General features: G+C 41.9%; 1 protein-coding gene across 1 annotated transcript in view; it reads left to right on the top strand.

Moving 5' to 3' along the window:
• Positions 1–7,840: 7,840 nt before the first annotated feature.
• Positions 7,841–17,182, top strand: part of PTAR1 (protein prenyltransferase alpha subunit repeat containing 1) — a 59,167-nt gene continuing 49,825 nt past the window's right edge. Inside the window, exon 1 of the mRNA XM_006834911.1 lies at positions 7,841–7,926. Within this exon, the coding sequence (XP_006834974.1) occupies positions 7,841–7,926 (86 nt within the window). The remainder of the gene's footprint in view (positions 7,927–17,182) is intronic.

The following is a 17,182-nucleotide window of genomic DNA, read 5'->3' as shown; positions in this document are numbered from 1 at the left end:
CATTACTGATCTGGATATATCTTTTTCACAATGAATGCAACACCATTCCTCTTCAATTTGTCTCCTCGGCATAGTAAACCATGGGGCCATCAGATTCAAAATGGCCAATACCAGTCCACTTCAGCTCACTAATGCCTAAGATATCTATGTTTATGTGTTCCACTTCATTTTTGACTACTTCCAATTTTCCCAGATTCATACTTCATACATTCCATGTTCCAATTTTCAATGGATGTTTACAGCTGTTTCTCTTTATTTTGAGTTGTACCCCATCAGCAAATGAAGTTCCCACAGGCTTTACTCCCATGGGCTTTACTCCATTCCCATCATTATGGTCAACTCTACTTTGAGGAGGCAGCTCTTCTCCAGTCGTATTTTGAGTGCCTTCCAACCTGAGGGGCTCATTTTCCGGCACTATATCTGACAGTGTTTCTCTGGTATTCATAAGGTTTTCAGTGACTAAATATTCTGAAGTAGATCGTCTCTTCTTCTTCCTAGTCTGTCTTCATCTGGAAGTTCATCTGAAACCTGTCCACCACGGGTGACCCTGCTGGTATTTAAAATACTGGTGGCGTAGCTTTCAGAATCACAGCAACTCACAAGCCACCACAGTATGACAAATGACCACTTTACCATGGCACAAGTGTGGATGTGCTATTTCTGGAATAAATGTTTTCTGATCTGGGTTCCCACTTCCTGCCTCTTGGAAACCAGCCACCATGTGTGTCTCCCTGAGACCAGCATGCTGTGAAAAATCTTGGGAGGATGAGGGGCTACATGAAGAGAGAGATCAAGAAACACCTAGCTACCAGATACGTGAGCAGAAAATGACCTTGGACAGCTAGGCCTTCAGATGACTTTAGCCCTAAGCCATTGTGTTACTGCAATTACCTGACTTTAAAAATGGCCAGTTACACCCAGTTAATCTACAGACCTATGAAACTAGTAATGAGAAGCTGTTTTAAGTCACTGTTTGGAGTTGGGTTGTTACACAGCAATAACTAACTAGAACACATTGCTTCCAACCAAGGAACACATTTCATAACAAAGAAAGTAAAGGAATACACTCTGACCCATGGGAATCACTGATCTTATCATAAGCCTCACTATTCTGAAGCAGTTGGCTCAATAAAACAGTGGACAGCCTATTAAAGTCTGTCACCATGCTAGATGAGGTCACAAGCATTCTGTGAGCTGGGGTGCTATACTGCAAGATACATACGTGATCTAAAGCAGCATCCAACCCAGCATGCTATAGTTTCCATAACCAGAAAACATGTCTAAGTACATGTTTTCTTACTATTGCTCTTACTATTGTCCGTAATGGATAACTTATGATATTTTTTTGGCTCACCAAAGCACAAAGGAAGGGCTGTTACAGTATTTATTGGCAATTTGGATTCACTATCGCTCAGGTATTACCATTGCCCCTTTTAAAAATTTTCTCTGTAGCAAAGAGAAGAAGCTGGGAACTTACTACTGAATCCTGTCCCGATCTCATTTTGGAGTAGAGTGTACCAGTGAGAGCATGGCACTGAGAAAGGAAAGGCCAGGAGACAGTTGGCAAGCATAAGAGGAACAGGCAGCCTAAATGAGGTTTGAAGTACTCTGGGCAACTTACTTCAGAATCACTTGAGTAGGTGCTGCATAAAACAGAGAGCTTTCCAAAGCTTCTTACCATATGCAATAGCTTCTTGGCAAAGTTTTCTGGGTGAATACTTCATTTGGTGACAGGTTCCCTGATATTTGCTACACTTGACTGTTGTCTTTGTTGTTGTTATTAAGTGGTGTTGAGTCGATTCTGACCCAAAGCGACCCTCCGGCTAGTGAGCTTGAACCGCCGACCTTGAAGTTCAAACTGATTTTGCAGTCTGGTGCATTAACCTACAGTACCACACCAGGACTTCTGTCTGTACAACAGGTAAATAAGCTTCTAACTAGCCCTATTGAGCTATTTTCAATTAGATTGCAGAGCGTGACTTTTATTTTCTTGACAGAATTCTGTTAGATATCACCTCTTACCTCTACTTGTTGCTGTCGGGTTGATTCTGACTTATAGCAAATCTATAGGAGAGAGTAGAATCACCCCACTGAGTCTTCAAGGCTGTAAATCTTTACGGAAGCAGACTGTCACATCTGTCTGCTGGGGGCAGGGAGTAACTGATGGGTTTGAACCACAGACTTTTCAGTTAGCAGCCCACCACTTAACCCACTGTGCTACTGTGGCTCCTTTGTTATAGCTTGTTGTTGTTAAGTGCCGTCGAGTTGATTCCGACCCATAGCAACCCTGTATAGATAGGGTTTCCGAGGAGTGGCTGGTGGGTTTGAACCACCAACCTTGTAGTTAGTAGTCCAGTGCTGATCCTACAGCACCACACCTAGACTCCTGTTATATCTTACCACATACTCTTTATTCTGCAACTGTAACTACAGTACCCTGCCCTGGGAGATTCTCAATGTGGCAGGCATTAAAGAACTCAGAGGGCATGAACAGGAGAGAAACTAGAGCTAGGTAATCAAGCTCATTGTCGGCATTCAAGTGACAATTCCAAATTGGAAATCCCTTTAGAAAGACTGTCAGGTCAGTATAAGTTATTAGTTTGTCCTTTTGCCAATCCCTGAGCTATGTTAGGAAACCCTTCTCTACTTAGGGCCTTCACACATACTCTTTTCACTACCAGTGGACCTCTTACCTTGCTTCTCATCTTTCAGGTCTCAGCTCAAGTACCACCATTCAGTGTGGGCTTCTAAAGCTACGCTCTTACTCCATGCTGCTACCGTGGATCACAGTACTTTTTCCTTTTGTACCATGTGTATTACATTTAAATTGGTATGTGTCTGTTTCTTGAATTATCTGTCTCCTCCATTAGACTGTAAATCTCACAGGAGAGCAGGAACCATGCCTGTGTTTCTCACCATTGTAAACTCAGCCCCTAGTCCTGTTACTGTTGTTGTTCAGTGCCGTCGAGTCTGTTCTGACTCATAGCAACCCTGTATATGAGTTCCAAGGAACAGCTGGTATGTTTGAACCACCAACCTTGTGGTTGGTAGTCCAGTGCTTATCCTGTAGTGCCATACCAACAGTTTGGCACCTAGCCCTTGTGGTGGTGGTTATGTGCCGTGGAGTCGGAACCGACTCATAGCAACCCTGTACAGGGTTTCCAAGGCTGTAAATCTTTACGGGAGCAGAAAGCCTCATCTTTCTCCTAAATTTGTAGAGTCTCTTCCTTTCAGGGATGGTTTAGCCGATGGTAGTTCAAGCTTATCAGCTGCTCCTAGGAAACCCTATACTGGGCTGCTGTGGGTTGGAATGGACTCAACAGCACTTAACAAGAATTACATCAACACTGTTGGGTGTGATTTGAACTGAAGGTTTCAGACTTGGGGGCAGTTTAAGTGAAGGATTGCAAGTAAACAGTTGTGGTCCAGAAAATTGGGCTGCTCCCAGGTCAGGCCGCCCCCTGAGGAACTTGCAAAGCCTGCCTCAGGGAACAAGGAATTTGCAAAATCTTTCTTGTATGCAGCCATGGCCTTCAGTTTAGTCTGCAAAAACATCTAGCTGCCTTATCTCTGTTTCCCTAGCAACTACATTCTTTTGATAAAGTCCCACTTACTGCATGCATCAGTAACACCAGTTGTTATTCTTTTCCCTGCCCCAGCACCTCCTTTGATTTGTATATATAATAAATGTGCTGAACGTAGGTCAGAGCTGCAGTATCTCCATCAGATTGCTGCATCCCACCTGGTTCCAACTTTTCTTATTTCCCATGTGTCTGCGTCTTCCTTTTTTTCTAATCTCCTGTCGCCCCTTTGCTGTTGTTGTTGTTGAGTGCTGTGGTTTCCGAGTGTGTAAATCTTTATGGGAGCAGAAAGCTTCATCTTTCTCCTGCTGAACAGCTGGTAGTTTTGAACTGCTGACCTTGTGGTTTGCAGCCCGATTCGTAACCACTATGCTACCAGAACTCCTTAGCTCCAACTAGGGTTTAATCTCTCCATGCGGGTCATGGAGTATAGCCACTTGTCAGATGCAACAAACACAATGACTACATTTTGTACTGTGTTTTTCTGTATATTTATGGTGATGGGGGGGGCGTTACCATAGAAATTACAGTGCTTAAAGCCCCTGTGTGGTGCTGTATGATAAACACTGGATTGGTCAGTAGTTCAAACCCACCACCTGCTCTTGGAAAACCTATACAAGATCACTCTGAGTTGGAACAAACTTGACAGATTACAACAGCAACAACCAAGTCAGAAGATATAAACTGCAGAGTTGGCATTTCTTCCTAAAACTCAGGCAATCAATGCCTATAAATATTAGACTCCAAGAAGAACATAATTCAAAAGTTTACAAAGAAAGGTCATCATTTCCTATGGGTGATTTTGGTCTTGTGTTAATTTTGGTGGGTCTTAGGGGAAATGTAAAACATGGAAGCATGAGGAAATTTGGAAAGCAATAAAGTATGTTTTTATTACAAAGTTTCTGAGTTGAAAAATTGTTACAAAGGAGATGAAAAGGAACATTCTATAACCTTCTCTTACTTTTAGTAAGTTATTGAATAGGCTTTAGAGTGAATTTCTGTAGTACAAATGAAGTTCCTGGTATGCTTCTAAATTTTCAGCTATTACTTTTGAACCTAAGTCCATGGTTTTCATAATATTTACACTGAAAAGTAGGTACAATACACATTAGCCAGGAAAAAAACTCTAAGAATGTAATTATATCTGAATACTTATTGCCTTATGCAGAAATCATTGGACAATCTCTTTGATATCTCAAGTGAGTAAAGTTTTGCTAAAGGTAATATAGAAACGGCTACAATCATACATTGACAGAGAACTTCCAGAGGTTCAAGATGGATTCAGAAGAGGTCGTGGAACTAGGGATATCATTGCTGATGTCTGATGGATCTTGGCTGGAAGCAGCGAATATCAGAAAGATGTTTACCTGTGGTTTATTGACTATGCCAAGGCTTTCGATTGTGTGGATCGTGACAAGCTATGGACAATATTGCAAAGTTTGAGTATTCCAAAACACTTAATTGTACTCATGAGGAATCTGTACCTGGACCAAGCAGTTGTTTGAACAGAGCATGGGAATACTGAATGGTTTAAAATTAAGAAAGGTGTGCAACAAGGTTGTATTTTTTCACCATACTTATTCAATCTGTATGCTGAGCAAATAATACGAGAAGCTGGGTTCTATGAAGAAAAATGTGGCATCAGGATTGGAGGAAGACTCATTAACAACCTGCAATATGCAGATGCTACAACCTTGCTTGCTGAAAGTCAAGAGGACTTAAAACATGTACTGATAAAGATCAAAGAGCACAGCCTTCTATATGGATTTCATCTAAATGTCAAGAAAACAAAAATCCTCACCACTGGACTAATAAACGACATTCTTACCAATGGAGAAAAGATTGAAGTTATCAAGGACTTCATTCTTCTTGGATCAACTATCAACACTCATGGAAGCAGCAGTCAAGAGATCAGATGACGTAATGCACTAGGCAAATCTACTGCATAGGAACTTTTTAAAGTGTTGAAGAGCAAAGGTATCAACTTGAGGCCTGAGGTGCGCTTGACCCAAGCCATGGTATTTTCAATAACCTCATATGGATGCGAAAGATGGACAGTCAATAAGGAAGATTGTAGAAGAATTGATGCCTTTGAATATAGTGTTGGAGGAGGATATTAAAGTGCCATGGCTGCCAAAAGAACCAATAGATCTGTTTTGGAAGAAGTGCAGCCAGAGTGCTCCTTAGAGGCCAAGATGGCCAAAATTCGTCTCTCATACTTTGGACATATTGTCAGGAGGGAACAGTCACTAGAGAAGGATATCATGTTTGGTAAGATGGTGGGTCAGAGAAAAAGAGGAAGACCCCCAACGAGATGGATTGGCCAGGTGGCAGCATCCATGGATTCAAGTGTGGCAACAGTAGTGAGGTTGGCCCAGGATCGGACATTGTTTTGTTCTGTTGTGCATAGGGTTGCTATGAGTTGGTTCCGACTCAATGGCACCTAACAACAACAACTTATTTCCTTTAACCATCCATCATAAGGAAAAATACTAAAATGCAATACAGAATGCATGGCCAACTGACAAGAAAATAGATGATTGTGGCCTAATAAAAGTTAAATACTTACGTTTATCAAAAGACTTTAAGAGTAAAGAACTTAGACTGGGAAAAAATCTTTGGGAATGATATACCTGATAAAGGTCTAATAGCTAAATAAATACTTAGAAAATTTCTACAACTTAACAAAAAAGTAAATAGCCCAATCAAAATATATTGACAAAGGGCATGAACAGACACTTCATCAAAATGGACCTTGAAATGGCCAACAAGCACATGAAAAAACGCTCAGCATCATTAACCATCAGAGATACACAAACGAAAGCCACTAAAAAAGACACGATTTCACTCCCACTAGAATGGCTATGATCCACAGTCTAGTGCCTTTGCATAGTCTTTTTTTTTTTTTTTTGCATAGCACTGTTAAGTGCTGTCAGTTGCTAAGTGCTGTCAAGTTAGTAACCTATAGTTAAACCTATATAAGGGTTTCTGAGGCTGTAAATCTTTGAGGGTGCAGAATGTCTCATCTTTCTCCCACAGAGCAGATGATGGGCTTGAACCCCCAACCTTGTGGTTCCCAGTCCCAAGTTGAGTCTAATTTGGTCCCAGTAAGTGCACTGTTGTTAAGTGCCTTTGAATTGGTTCTGACTCATAATGACCCTGTACAGGGTTTCCAAGGAGCACCTGGTAAGTTTGTGCCACTGATCTTATGGTAAGCAGTCCAGGGCTTATCCTATAGCACCACACCAGAACTCCAATCAATACAGTAGAACATTCAAAATTGTTAGTAACAGATAAGAGCTATCAAGAGCAATTTATGTCAGGACATTGTGTTTACTCCAAAATTGACACATAGTGTTCAAATGTCATGTAAAATTAAGAAAATCTAAAAAATAGTTCTGAACATTTTATACTCAGACTTCAAATAAATTTTAATAGCGTAATTACATTTTTTTCTTAATTTAAAAAGTAACCTGTTTTATACACACCACACACTTTCGGTGACATTAATTATTCAGATTCGGCAACCATTTTGTTAATTTCTTGAACTCAGCTCTAAGAGGCAGAAATTGGCAGGCATGCCAAGAAGCCTGGACCGCTACATCCCTTTTATTAGAAGCATAAAGTGAACCAGTCCTCAACATGCCAAAGACTAAATGTTCAATGAAAACTTTCTTCCTAAATCTCAGTGGTCTGGCTGGCTCCTTGAACATCTGAGAATGGGTGATGGGGTGTCATGGACTGGTTCTGAGGGAGCGTCTTGAGGTCACTGTACGCACTGCAAATAAAACCCTAAGTCCCACAGTCAAGGAGTCGACTCTGGCACAAAGAGCCTGTATAGGGTTCCCAAGGCAGTAAATCTTTAGGGAGCAGTTTCCTTTCTGTAGCCGAGAGTCTGGTGAGCTCCAACCAACAACCTCGTGGTTAGCAGCCCAACGCGTAACCCACTAGGGGACAAAAATACACACAAAGTGAGTGAAACGGAAATCCAAGGCGAGTTTCCAAGCGAATCCGCTGTCATCGGACGTTTAGGAACTCGGTAAAGAGGGTACCCTTGCACGCGCCAGTAGCGGCTTGCGCCAGACTGCCGCCCCCAGCTGAAAACCACACCCCGTCCGCCGGCAGGCTGACCCGGAAATGCTCGGTGACCGCGGTGGCGGCGGGGGCGCGGCCAAACCGGCGCTCGCGCGCGCGCTCCCCGCGGAACTCAGGCAGGCGGCTCCGCGCTTTCCCGGAGGCGCGCCCCAGCCACTGCCAACATGGCCGAGACGAGTGAGGAGGTGGCGGTACTGGTGCAGCGGGTGGTGAAGGACATCACCAACGCTTTCAGGAGGAACCCGCACATGTGAGTCGCGCGCCGGCGGCACTGGGCTCTGCCGCTCCGAGGGTCGTTAGGGGCGGGCTGGGGCGGGGCCACGCCGGGCGCTGACCTCGGTCGGCGGGTTGACCGCGCTCGACCTGCCTTCGGGTGTCCCTGAGCGGCGGGTGGGGGAGTGGCGGAGGTCGGGGCCGCGCCCGCGAGGGCCCAGGACGATCGCTGCCCGCCACCGGCTCGTGGGCGAGTCCCCAGAAGTGACCTCGGACAATCGGAACGGCACTACTGCGTCCGGCGCGCCCTTTCCATCCTTCCCAAGACTTGTGAAACTCGAAGGACTTCACCCGTTGGTCTGCATCCTTCATCCGTTTAGGGTACACGGGCGCACACACACACAGGATGTCTTATCAACACAGCTCTTGAGATCCACCCTGAGCTTCTCTAAGAGGGGTCATCTTGTTCTTGATGACCCCAAATTCTTGCTTAGTTTACTTAGTAAAGATAGTTGGAGGTTGCCTTTGACTTTCATTTGTCACAGGATTGTAAAAACGTTTGATAAAACGTTGTGAAGGTGAACAGAACATTCTCTGTACCTTCTGTAGTTACAGTGTGGGACTGGTATAGTAAAACAGGAGAAACTTGGATACTTTTTAGCTTTAGGTGATTCATAGTTACTGGGAACAGATTAACTCATTTGAATCCAAACACTCCTGTGCTCTTCAAGCAAAATACTGACACATGTATCTCTCGTTCCTCTCTTTCCATTTTACTTGGAATATTCTGGGAAGTTGCTATAAGACCCTATGTATTTTGACACTTTCGCTGTTTATGTAACTAGTGGAAACTAAAAAACCTTTGCAGTTCAAACCGTTCCGGCTGATAGCAACCCAATAGGATGGAGTAGCATTGGCCCATAAAATTTCCAAGCCTTTCAGTCTTTATGGAAGCACACTACCACATCTTTCTCCCATGGAGCTGCTCGTGTGTTCCAACTTTTGCAGCCAAGCACTTGAACACAGTGCCACCAGGGCTCTTTAGTAAAAAGGAAGCTATTCAAAGAAAGGTATGTCTAAAACATAGAGAAGCATTACACAGATGCAAAAGTGTGTCTCCTTTCCTTCCCTCCTCTCAAAAGAAAGGAAACATGAAATCGAGTTTTGCATTGTTTTTACTTAATCTAGTTGTTTGTGGAGTTAATTTAAAAATCTTTATTTTAAAGCATTCTAACCCCTTTAAGCTTTTCTGCCTAAAAAGTGCCAATCTGATGTCTGAACAGTATTCTTGTTCTCCAAGGTGATGATTATAAGAGTTAAGAAGCCCTCTTTGTTTTGCTCCTTTGTGGCACCTAAGATCTGCAACTGTGCCTCATTAAAAACAAAGCACTCCTAGCCCCAAACACACCTGCCACTTTTGTCTGTGTCCACTTCCTTTGCCCTTATATAACTGCTGTTTTTTCCAGAATCAGTATTTGGAAGGGTTTCCTCAAAGTAACCATAGTAGCTGTTGGGCTTTCTGAAGAATGCTCTGATGCCTTGTTATATGTTAGTCTTTCAGTTCTTTTTAAGAATGGAAGTCTCAGTGCAAATAAGAGACACTGTCCCAAAAAAAAAAAAAAAAGTTGGACAAATGAAGAGCCTATTTTGTCGTTGTTGTTAAGTACCACTGAGTGAGTTCTGACTCATTGTGACTCTGTATAGGGTTTCTGAGGATTGACTGTGGGGTTGAACTGTCAGCCTTGTGGTTAGCAGTCCATTGTTGATCCTGAAGCACCACACCAGGACACATTTTGTCTTTACTAGTGTTACTTTTCTTGAAAATTTTTTTTAGCAGATTTGTGTTAGAAAGAAGTTTAGTTTTAAAAAACTACTGAAGTTGGTCTTCTGGTTTACCTAAGACCAAATTCTCTTTCAGGCAGACTAGTGGGACATCTTTATTTTACTTCAGATTGGCTTGACAGGTTGACCAGTGCAGTTTGGAATGGTCCCAGTTCTTTCAGATTGTGCTTATTGAAACTTATCAAGGACTTTACTCCCTCCTCCCCCATCATATTTTTACAGTGAAATCTCATTAATGTGTTCTGTCAATGTATGCTTTGTAATTGTTAATAGGCATTTGGGTCATTACTTAAGATATGGGTCATGATTTAAGATTTAGATGTTTGAAATAAGTTGGGGCATACTTTGAAATGATGATACATAATATAGGTCTAAAACATTTTGATGTTCTTACTGTTTCATTTAATATTAGTTTTTATCTATATTTTAGTATATCTCTCCTATAGTTGACATCCTTAATAATATCTTTTGCTCACCGTTTAGAATATCTTATCATTCAACCTTTTCAGAATTTTTCTATGCTTCTTCCCCTAATCGAATCCTTTTGCTTCTGAAATAAAAGCCTATATTTTCAACTAAAAGTAAATGCATTGCTTATCTTGGAAGCTAGTATCTGATTATACTTTTAATAATTCAGGGAAAACAAGTTTTATTTATTTATTTTTCTTTAGCTTTTACCCCAAATACATGGTAGATTGTAATTTTGTTAAATGACATTTACTTTTTTATTAAATGTGTTGATTTTGCTTCTCTGAAAGTTTCTAGCCAGGAGGAGTTGAGATGCCACCAGATGAGACATGGGTCTGTACTGCGAGCGGGAACGGGTCACCTTCCCAGAGCCTGTCTTTCCTGTGTTCTCAGTGAGGGCGGTGGGAGCACAGCAGAATCACCATGTATAGATGGTGTCTAGTACTTGTTATGTGCCATCGAGTCAGTTCTGACTCATAGGGACCCTACGTAGGGCTTCTAAGATGTTAACTGGTAGATTTGACTGCCAACTTGACAGCGCCACACCAGAACCAAACCCAACCCGCTGCCATCGAGTTCATTCTGATTCATAACAACCCAATCTAGGCTATAACTCTGTATGGAGTCAGAAAACCTTATCTTTCTCCCATGGAGTGGCAGGTAGATTTGAACTGCTGACCTTCTGGTGAGCAGTTTAGTAGTTATCCTACAGTGCCACCAACACTTGTTACCACTAGGTATGTGCCTAGGGTTAACCTGAATCCTGAGTTCCTGTACTGAAAAGATGGTCAAAGGAATGGAACAACTCAAGACTGGACCAGGGAGAGGGATGGTGTAATGCAGACTCTGGGCTAATGTGGAAGATAAGTGGTTCATAATGTAGTTGTTGTTAAATGCTGTGGAGTCCGTTCCAACTCATAGCTACCCTGTATAGTGTTTGCAATGAGCAGCTGGTGAGTTTGAACTGCCAACCTTGTGATGCAAACTGACTTTGCAGTCCAGTGCATTAACCAGCAGCGCCATACCAGTTAGGATTCTGTTAAAGTTCTCTTATCCAGCAAACCTTTATTTTTATTCTACTAAATATTTATTGAATTTTCCATGTTATGAAGTGCTGTAAATGTCATTTTCACTGTATGAAATAGGAAGAAGTATAAACACAGTTTTTGTGTTCAAGGCACTCACAAATTCACAGGATAATAACCAAACCAACTGCTTTTGGGTTGATTTAGACTCATGGTGACCCCATGTTTTTGCCACATAGGGTTCTCAGTGGCTGATTTTTCAAAACGGTTGAACCTCCATCGTTCTGGTTAGCAGCTGAGTATGTTAATTATTTCCATCAGTAAGAGACATATGGGCTGATAGAAATGTTCTATATCTATGCTCTCCAGTATAAGAACCACAAGGATATGTGGCTGGTGAGCATTTGCAAATGAGGAAATATGGTAAAAAAAAAATTGTAATTAATTTAAATATAAGAAGCCCTAGTGACAAAGATGAGGCTTTCTGCTCCCTTAAAGATTTACAGCCTCAAACCCTGTGCGGGGTCGCTATGGGTTGGAACCAACTCCACGGCACTTAACAACAATAACAGTGACATACTGGGTTAAGCGTATGGTTGCTAAATCTCAAGCTTGCGACTCAAAGCACGTACCAGCTACTCCATGGGAGAGAGTTGAGGTTGTCTACTCTTTAAAAAAAAAAAAAAATTATATATATATATATATATATATTTTTTTTTTTTTATGCATTATACTCCACAACATCCATTCATTCACAGTTTCTACAGAAACAGTTCAGTAACATTCAACAAATCATACATGTTGTTTCATCTCAGCGATTACAGTCATCTCCCTTTAACAACAGTTAACCTATTCCCTCTCTGTGGTTTTCCATTTACATCATATATTTCACAAATTAACAAAGCAAAAATCTTCCTTGTTTAAATGTCCAAAGGGTGGACATTTAAGACAGCTTCCTGCCTGCAGACACACAGCCTTACTCAGACCCTGGGCCTAGAATCCTCAGCTGATCTCTCCATGTCACTGCCTCTGCCCCGTCTCTGCTGTTGCTGCTTTTCTAGGTAGGAGCTTACAGTTCTCTCTTGCTCTTCCATCTTGATGGTCTTAGGGGGTCTCTGTTCCTGCAATGAAAAATTAACTACCATTCCCTTTTAATTACACATCTTTTACAATTATATTTGTGACATTCATAACTAATCCTGCTACCAGTTGCTCACAGTTGAATCATAAAATCCTATCACCATCATCCCCCACCCCCTTTCACCAGATCCATCTGGAAAAGAGGAGAACTATTCAGTGGGGATTTTACTTTACCCTCCTCCTTCTGAAACTAAGCACATTCATAAAAGCTTGTAAACCAGTCACTTTGTGCCTTTATATTGTTGTTGTTAGAGTCAGTTCCGACCCTAGACCTTCATTTTTGATAGCCAGTGTCTAAATTACCTCTCTGTAAATCCTGGTGTGGTGCTGTGAGTTAATGCGCCAGACTGCAAAGCTGTTTGAACTGCAAGGTTGGCAGTTCAGGCTCACCAGCTGCTCCTTGGAAACCCAATATATAGGGTTGCTATGGGTTGGAATCGGCTCAGTGGCACTTAACAACAACATCAGCCCAGTGTAATGAGGAAACAAGTTTGTTCATTGATATGAAGAATCCTTCCATTTCGGTTGGAATTTTGAGCAACTACATCCATAAGTAAAGGTCCAGTTCAGCAAATTTTAGCAATTTACACTTGCTCACTGTATCAAACATCTTTTATCTTCATCAAATCCAAATCCAGTTCTGGTTAGCTAGCCATCCAAGCTAGGTCAAATGGATACTGGCTGCAAGTTTTTGAGTTCACACATGTCTCCCTGCCTTTCAGACCAGCTGACTGCTTCACTCTCAGCTGTAGCCCCCAGTGGCTTTTCCATGTGTACCATGGCTTTGGTCAAATGCACCTTGGTCCTCAAAGTGACATCTATGCTTTTGAACACTTTAAAGAAGTCTTTTGCAGTAGATTTTCCCAATGCGAGCCTATGGGCTCAGGAGTTCACATATCTCCCTGAACTTTAGACTAGCCATCCTTCCTTTTCTCTCTCATCTTAAGGTCAATTCATGTCTTCATTGCTTTAGTTCCCCTACTGCCACTCACAGGTAGACCCAGTTAGTTACCAGTGAACATATTAGAATGCTCTCTGGTTCCTTTTGAGTTTCAGTCTCAGAACTGGGTTTTCCCTGATGGGCTGACTTTTCTTTTCTTGATGCCTCCAAAGCAGAAAGCTTGCTTGGTATTCTAACAGCCAAGCAGTTGGCTTTTTTTTCTGCAGGTCTGTCTTTCAATAAGAATCTTCTGTTCTCTATGCAGTTCTGGATTGGTTTGTCTTTTCAAGTGGTGTATCCCAACTTGGAAGGTTCTGGGTAGGGCTCAGGAATCCACCTAAGGCCTCATACTCTACAAAGGCTTTATAAGAAACCTATTTCCCTGGGCAAATTCTAATTCTCCTTTTAGCGCATCCAATCAGTTATAGGCTAAAGTGGGATGATAAGGTTTCTGTAAACATAATTCCTAATATTTGTTTCTATCCCACTTAAGTGTCTGTTTTATAATAGTAGGCAGGAAAAACCAATATCCACAAGTGAGTCAAACACATAAACATTTTCCCCTCCTTTACCCATTCAGACTCAATCCTTGTGTCACAGGACCCTGTTCCAAGGTTGTATATAAATCACTATTTACTTCTGTCCCATTTAGACTATGTATACCTCCCTGTGTGTGTCTTCCCTTATCTTCATTGTTCATCTGCCACCCTCTTCTCAGGGTATTATCCTCCCCCTCCTACCCTTCACCAACTAACGTGTCTTCCCTCTGACCTGTGCACTACTCTCCCCTCCCTCCCACCTCTTGGAATTGTTAAAGAATGTTTCTTTTAGTATGGAAATCTTTTCTTAAGCTTTTACAATAATGGACTCATGTAACATTTGTCCTTTTGTGATTGACTAATTTCACTCAGCATGATGTCCTCAAGGTTCATCCATATTATAAGGTGTTTTGCAGATTCATCAGTATTCTCCCTGTCCTTGGCAGAGACCAGCCCACTAAAAACTCACTGCCGTTGAGTCACTTCTAACTGATAGCAATCCTGTACGATGGGGTAGAACAACTCCATAGGGTTTCTGAGATTATAAATCTTTATGGGAGCAGGACAGCCTCTATCTACTTTTGAAAATCAGTCAGTGAAAACCCTGTGGATCACAGTGATTCAATCTACTGCCAATCATGAGAATGATGCCAGACTGGGCATCCTTTTGTTCACTAGTACAGGGGGTTACTGTAAATCAGGCCAACTCCAAGACAGGCGACAACAACATCCCTCCCAGTAGAGAGGCTGGTTGATAATACTTTTGTGACTGATAAGTGGGAACCTATTCCAACTGACTTATGATCATTTCTAAAGGAAGCTGTCTAAACATGTGGAATAAGGTCAATATCAGTGTTTTCTGAACCTTGAACTTCATCTGGAAGCCAGTGGCTCCCCATTGTGAAGACTTATCATGCTGTGTAGAATCTTTTTAAGTCAACATGCTGATTCATTCTGTGTTGTTATGCCTTTGGAATGGCCTTTTAAGGTAACCTAAAAAGTGAGCATCCTCGTATGTCTTTGAGGAAATTAGAACGCAGTTGCTACTAAAGAAAACTGGCAAACTTTCGTGTCTTTAAAAATCCTATGACCTTGTTAATGCAGCTATTTACTTGAGTCCTCGTCTTAAATACCAGGAATCTAAGTTGCCAGAATCCTGACAATGTAAAAAGAATGAAATTTGATAGTGGTAGAAGAGTCAGAAATGGTTCTTATAAGACCACGTGTATTTCAGGAAGAAATGACTGGAGATGTATTTGTTATTAAGTGCCGTCAAGTTGGGTACGACTCATATCAATTCTGTATAGGGTTTCCGAGGAGCCCTTGGTGAGTTTGAACTGCTGACCTTGCCATCCAGTGCCTGTCCTATGGCATATTCATTGCAGCCATTAAAAATAGAAAAAATATTTATGTAGGAATTAGCTACTAGCAACTTGACCATAGGTAATTCCCTTAAAAGGAGGTCAGCTGTTTGAATCCATCATCTGTTCCATGGGACAAAGATGTGGCAGTCAGCTTCTAAAAGGATTTATAGCCTTAGAAACCCTATGAGTCATGAGAAGTTGAAATCGACTCGACAGGTTTGGGTTCATGTTTTTTTTAGCATAGTGGTTACGAGTGAGGCTGCTAATCTCAAGGTCAGCAGATAGACTCTACCAGCTGTTATGTGGGAGACAGATGAGGCTTTCTGCTCCTGTAAAGATTTATAGCCTCTGAAACTCTGTGCAAAGACACTCTTAGTTGGAACCAACTCCACGGCACACCACCAACGACAACCTTTTTGGACCTCAGTTTCTACATCAATTAAAATGAAAGATTGGAGGAATGAACTTCCTACTCTAAATGGTGTGAAAAAGTGGACTATGACTTAAGGAATTTATGTGGAAACTTATTTACCCATCTTTATAAAGTGCATGTTATGTTTTTTAGGTTTCAAATTCACTCTCAACAAAAAGGAAGGCTGTGTTATTTGCATCTCATAGGTTGTTAATGCATCTTCTTCCAATCCTGATGGCATGTTCTACCACTTCTGATAGCCCATCTTCTCAGATTATGTTCTCAGCAAGCAGATTGAATATGTTTGGTGAAAGGATACAGCTCTCATGCATACTGTTCTTGATTTTAAACTGTGCACTATCCCCTTGTTCTGGCCCAATAACTGCCTCTGAATAGGTTCTGCACTGAGGCACTTACTGATGAAGATCAAAGACTGCAGTCTTCAGTGTAGAACACCTCAACATAGAATAAAAACCCTCACTACTGGACTGGTAAGCGACATCATGATAAATGGAGAAAATATTTGCATTTCATTTTACTTGGATCAACAATCAATCCCCCTGGAAGCAGCAGTCAAGGAATGTCCTTGCATTGGGAAAATCTACTGCAAAAGACTTCTTTCAAGAGTTCAAAAGCAAAGATGTCACTTTGAGGACTAAGGTGCACTTGACCCAAGCCATGGTACCCATGGAAAAGCTGGACAATGAATATGGAAGACCAAAGAATTGAATTGAAGGAATTGAATCATCGTGTTGATGAAGAATATACTGTAGACTGCCAGAAGAATGAACAAATCTATCTTGGAAGCAGTGCAACCTGAATGCTTCTTGGAAGTGAAGATGGCAAGACTTGATCTCATGCAGTTTGGACACCCCACTCTACATGCAAGCCTCTTGCCAAAGGTCCATAGCTTTCATCGCTCCATGGCCCAGGAAGCCTGTCACTGTGTTTTGCACTGTGGCCATTGGTTGTGCTGCTGCTGTTCCTTTGTTCTTCTTCCAGTGTCACAGCTCCCTGTCTCCTGGGCTGAGGCACTCAGGGTCCAAAAGGAGACGCTTCACTTCTGACTCTTCTTTTTTGATGATCATGAGATTCCGCCTTCCCTGATTCTGAGATGGCTCATTTAAAGCCTAATGGGATGGCAAAACTGGCCAATCCCCATGGTAGAGTCCCATATACCCTATGCATGGCCCCACCCCATCATTTATAGTACCACAAATGGACTCAAACATAAGAACAGTTATGAGGATGGTACAAGATTAGGCAGGGTTGTGTTCTCTTGTACATAGGGTGGCTATGAGGCAGAAGAGACTTTATGATATGTAATAACAACAGCACCCCCATATATTGAGGAAACAGCGTAGCTCTGTATCATCGGATCGAAAAGCTTGTCAAAGACCTAACATTCGTTTCCCTCCGTGTCTTGTTACCTGTTAACCAAGGACCTTTATTGGCTGCTCTCAGGATAAGCTCATTAACGAATAGGCATTCTTCTTCCTATATTTCAGGTGAGGATACTGAGGACAAGTGGCCTATCAAATTCACACTGACTGTTAGTGCTTT

Source organism: Chrysochloris asiatica, unplaced genomic scaffold (assembly GCF_000296735.1).
Source record: "Chrysochloris asiatica unplaced genomic scaffold, ChrAsi1.0 scaffold00014, whole genome shotgun sequence".
NCBI lineage: Eukaryota > Metazoa > Chordata > Mammalia > Afrosoricida > Chrysochloridae > Chrysochloris > Chrysochloris asiatica.
The sequence above is the reverse complement of the archived record's forward strand: the minus strand, read 5'-3'. Positions and strand labels throughout refer to the sequence as shown.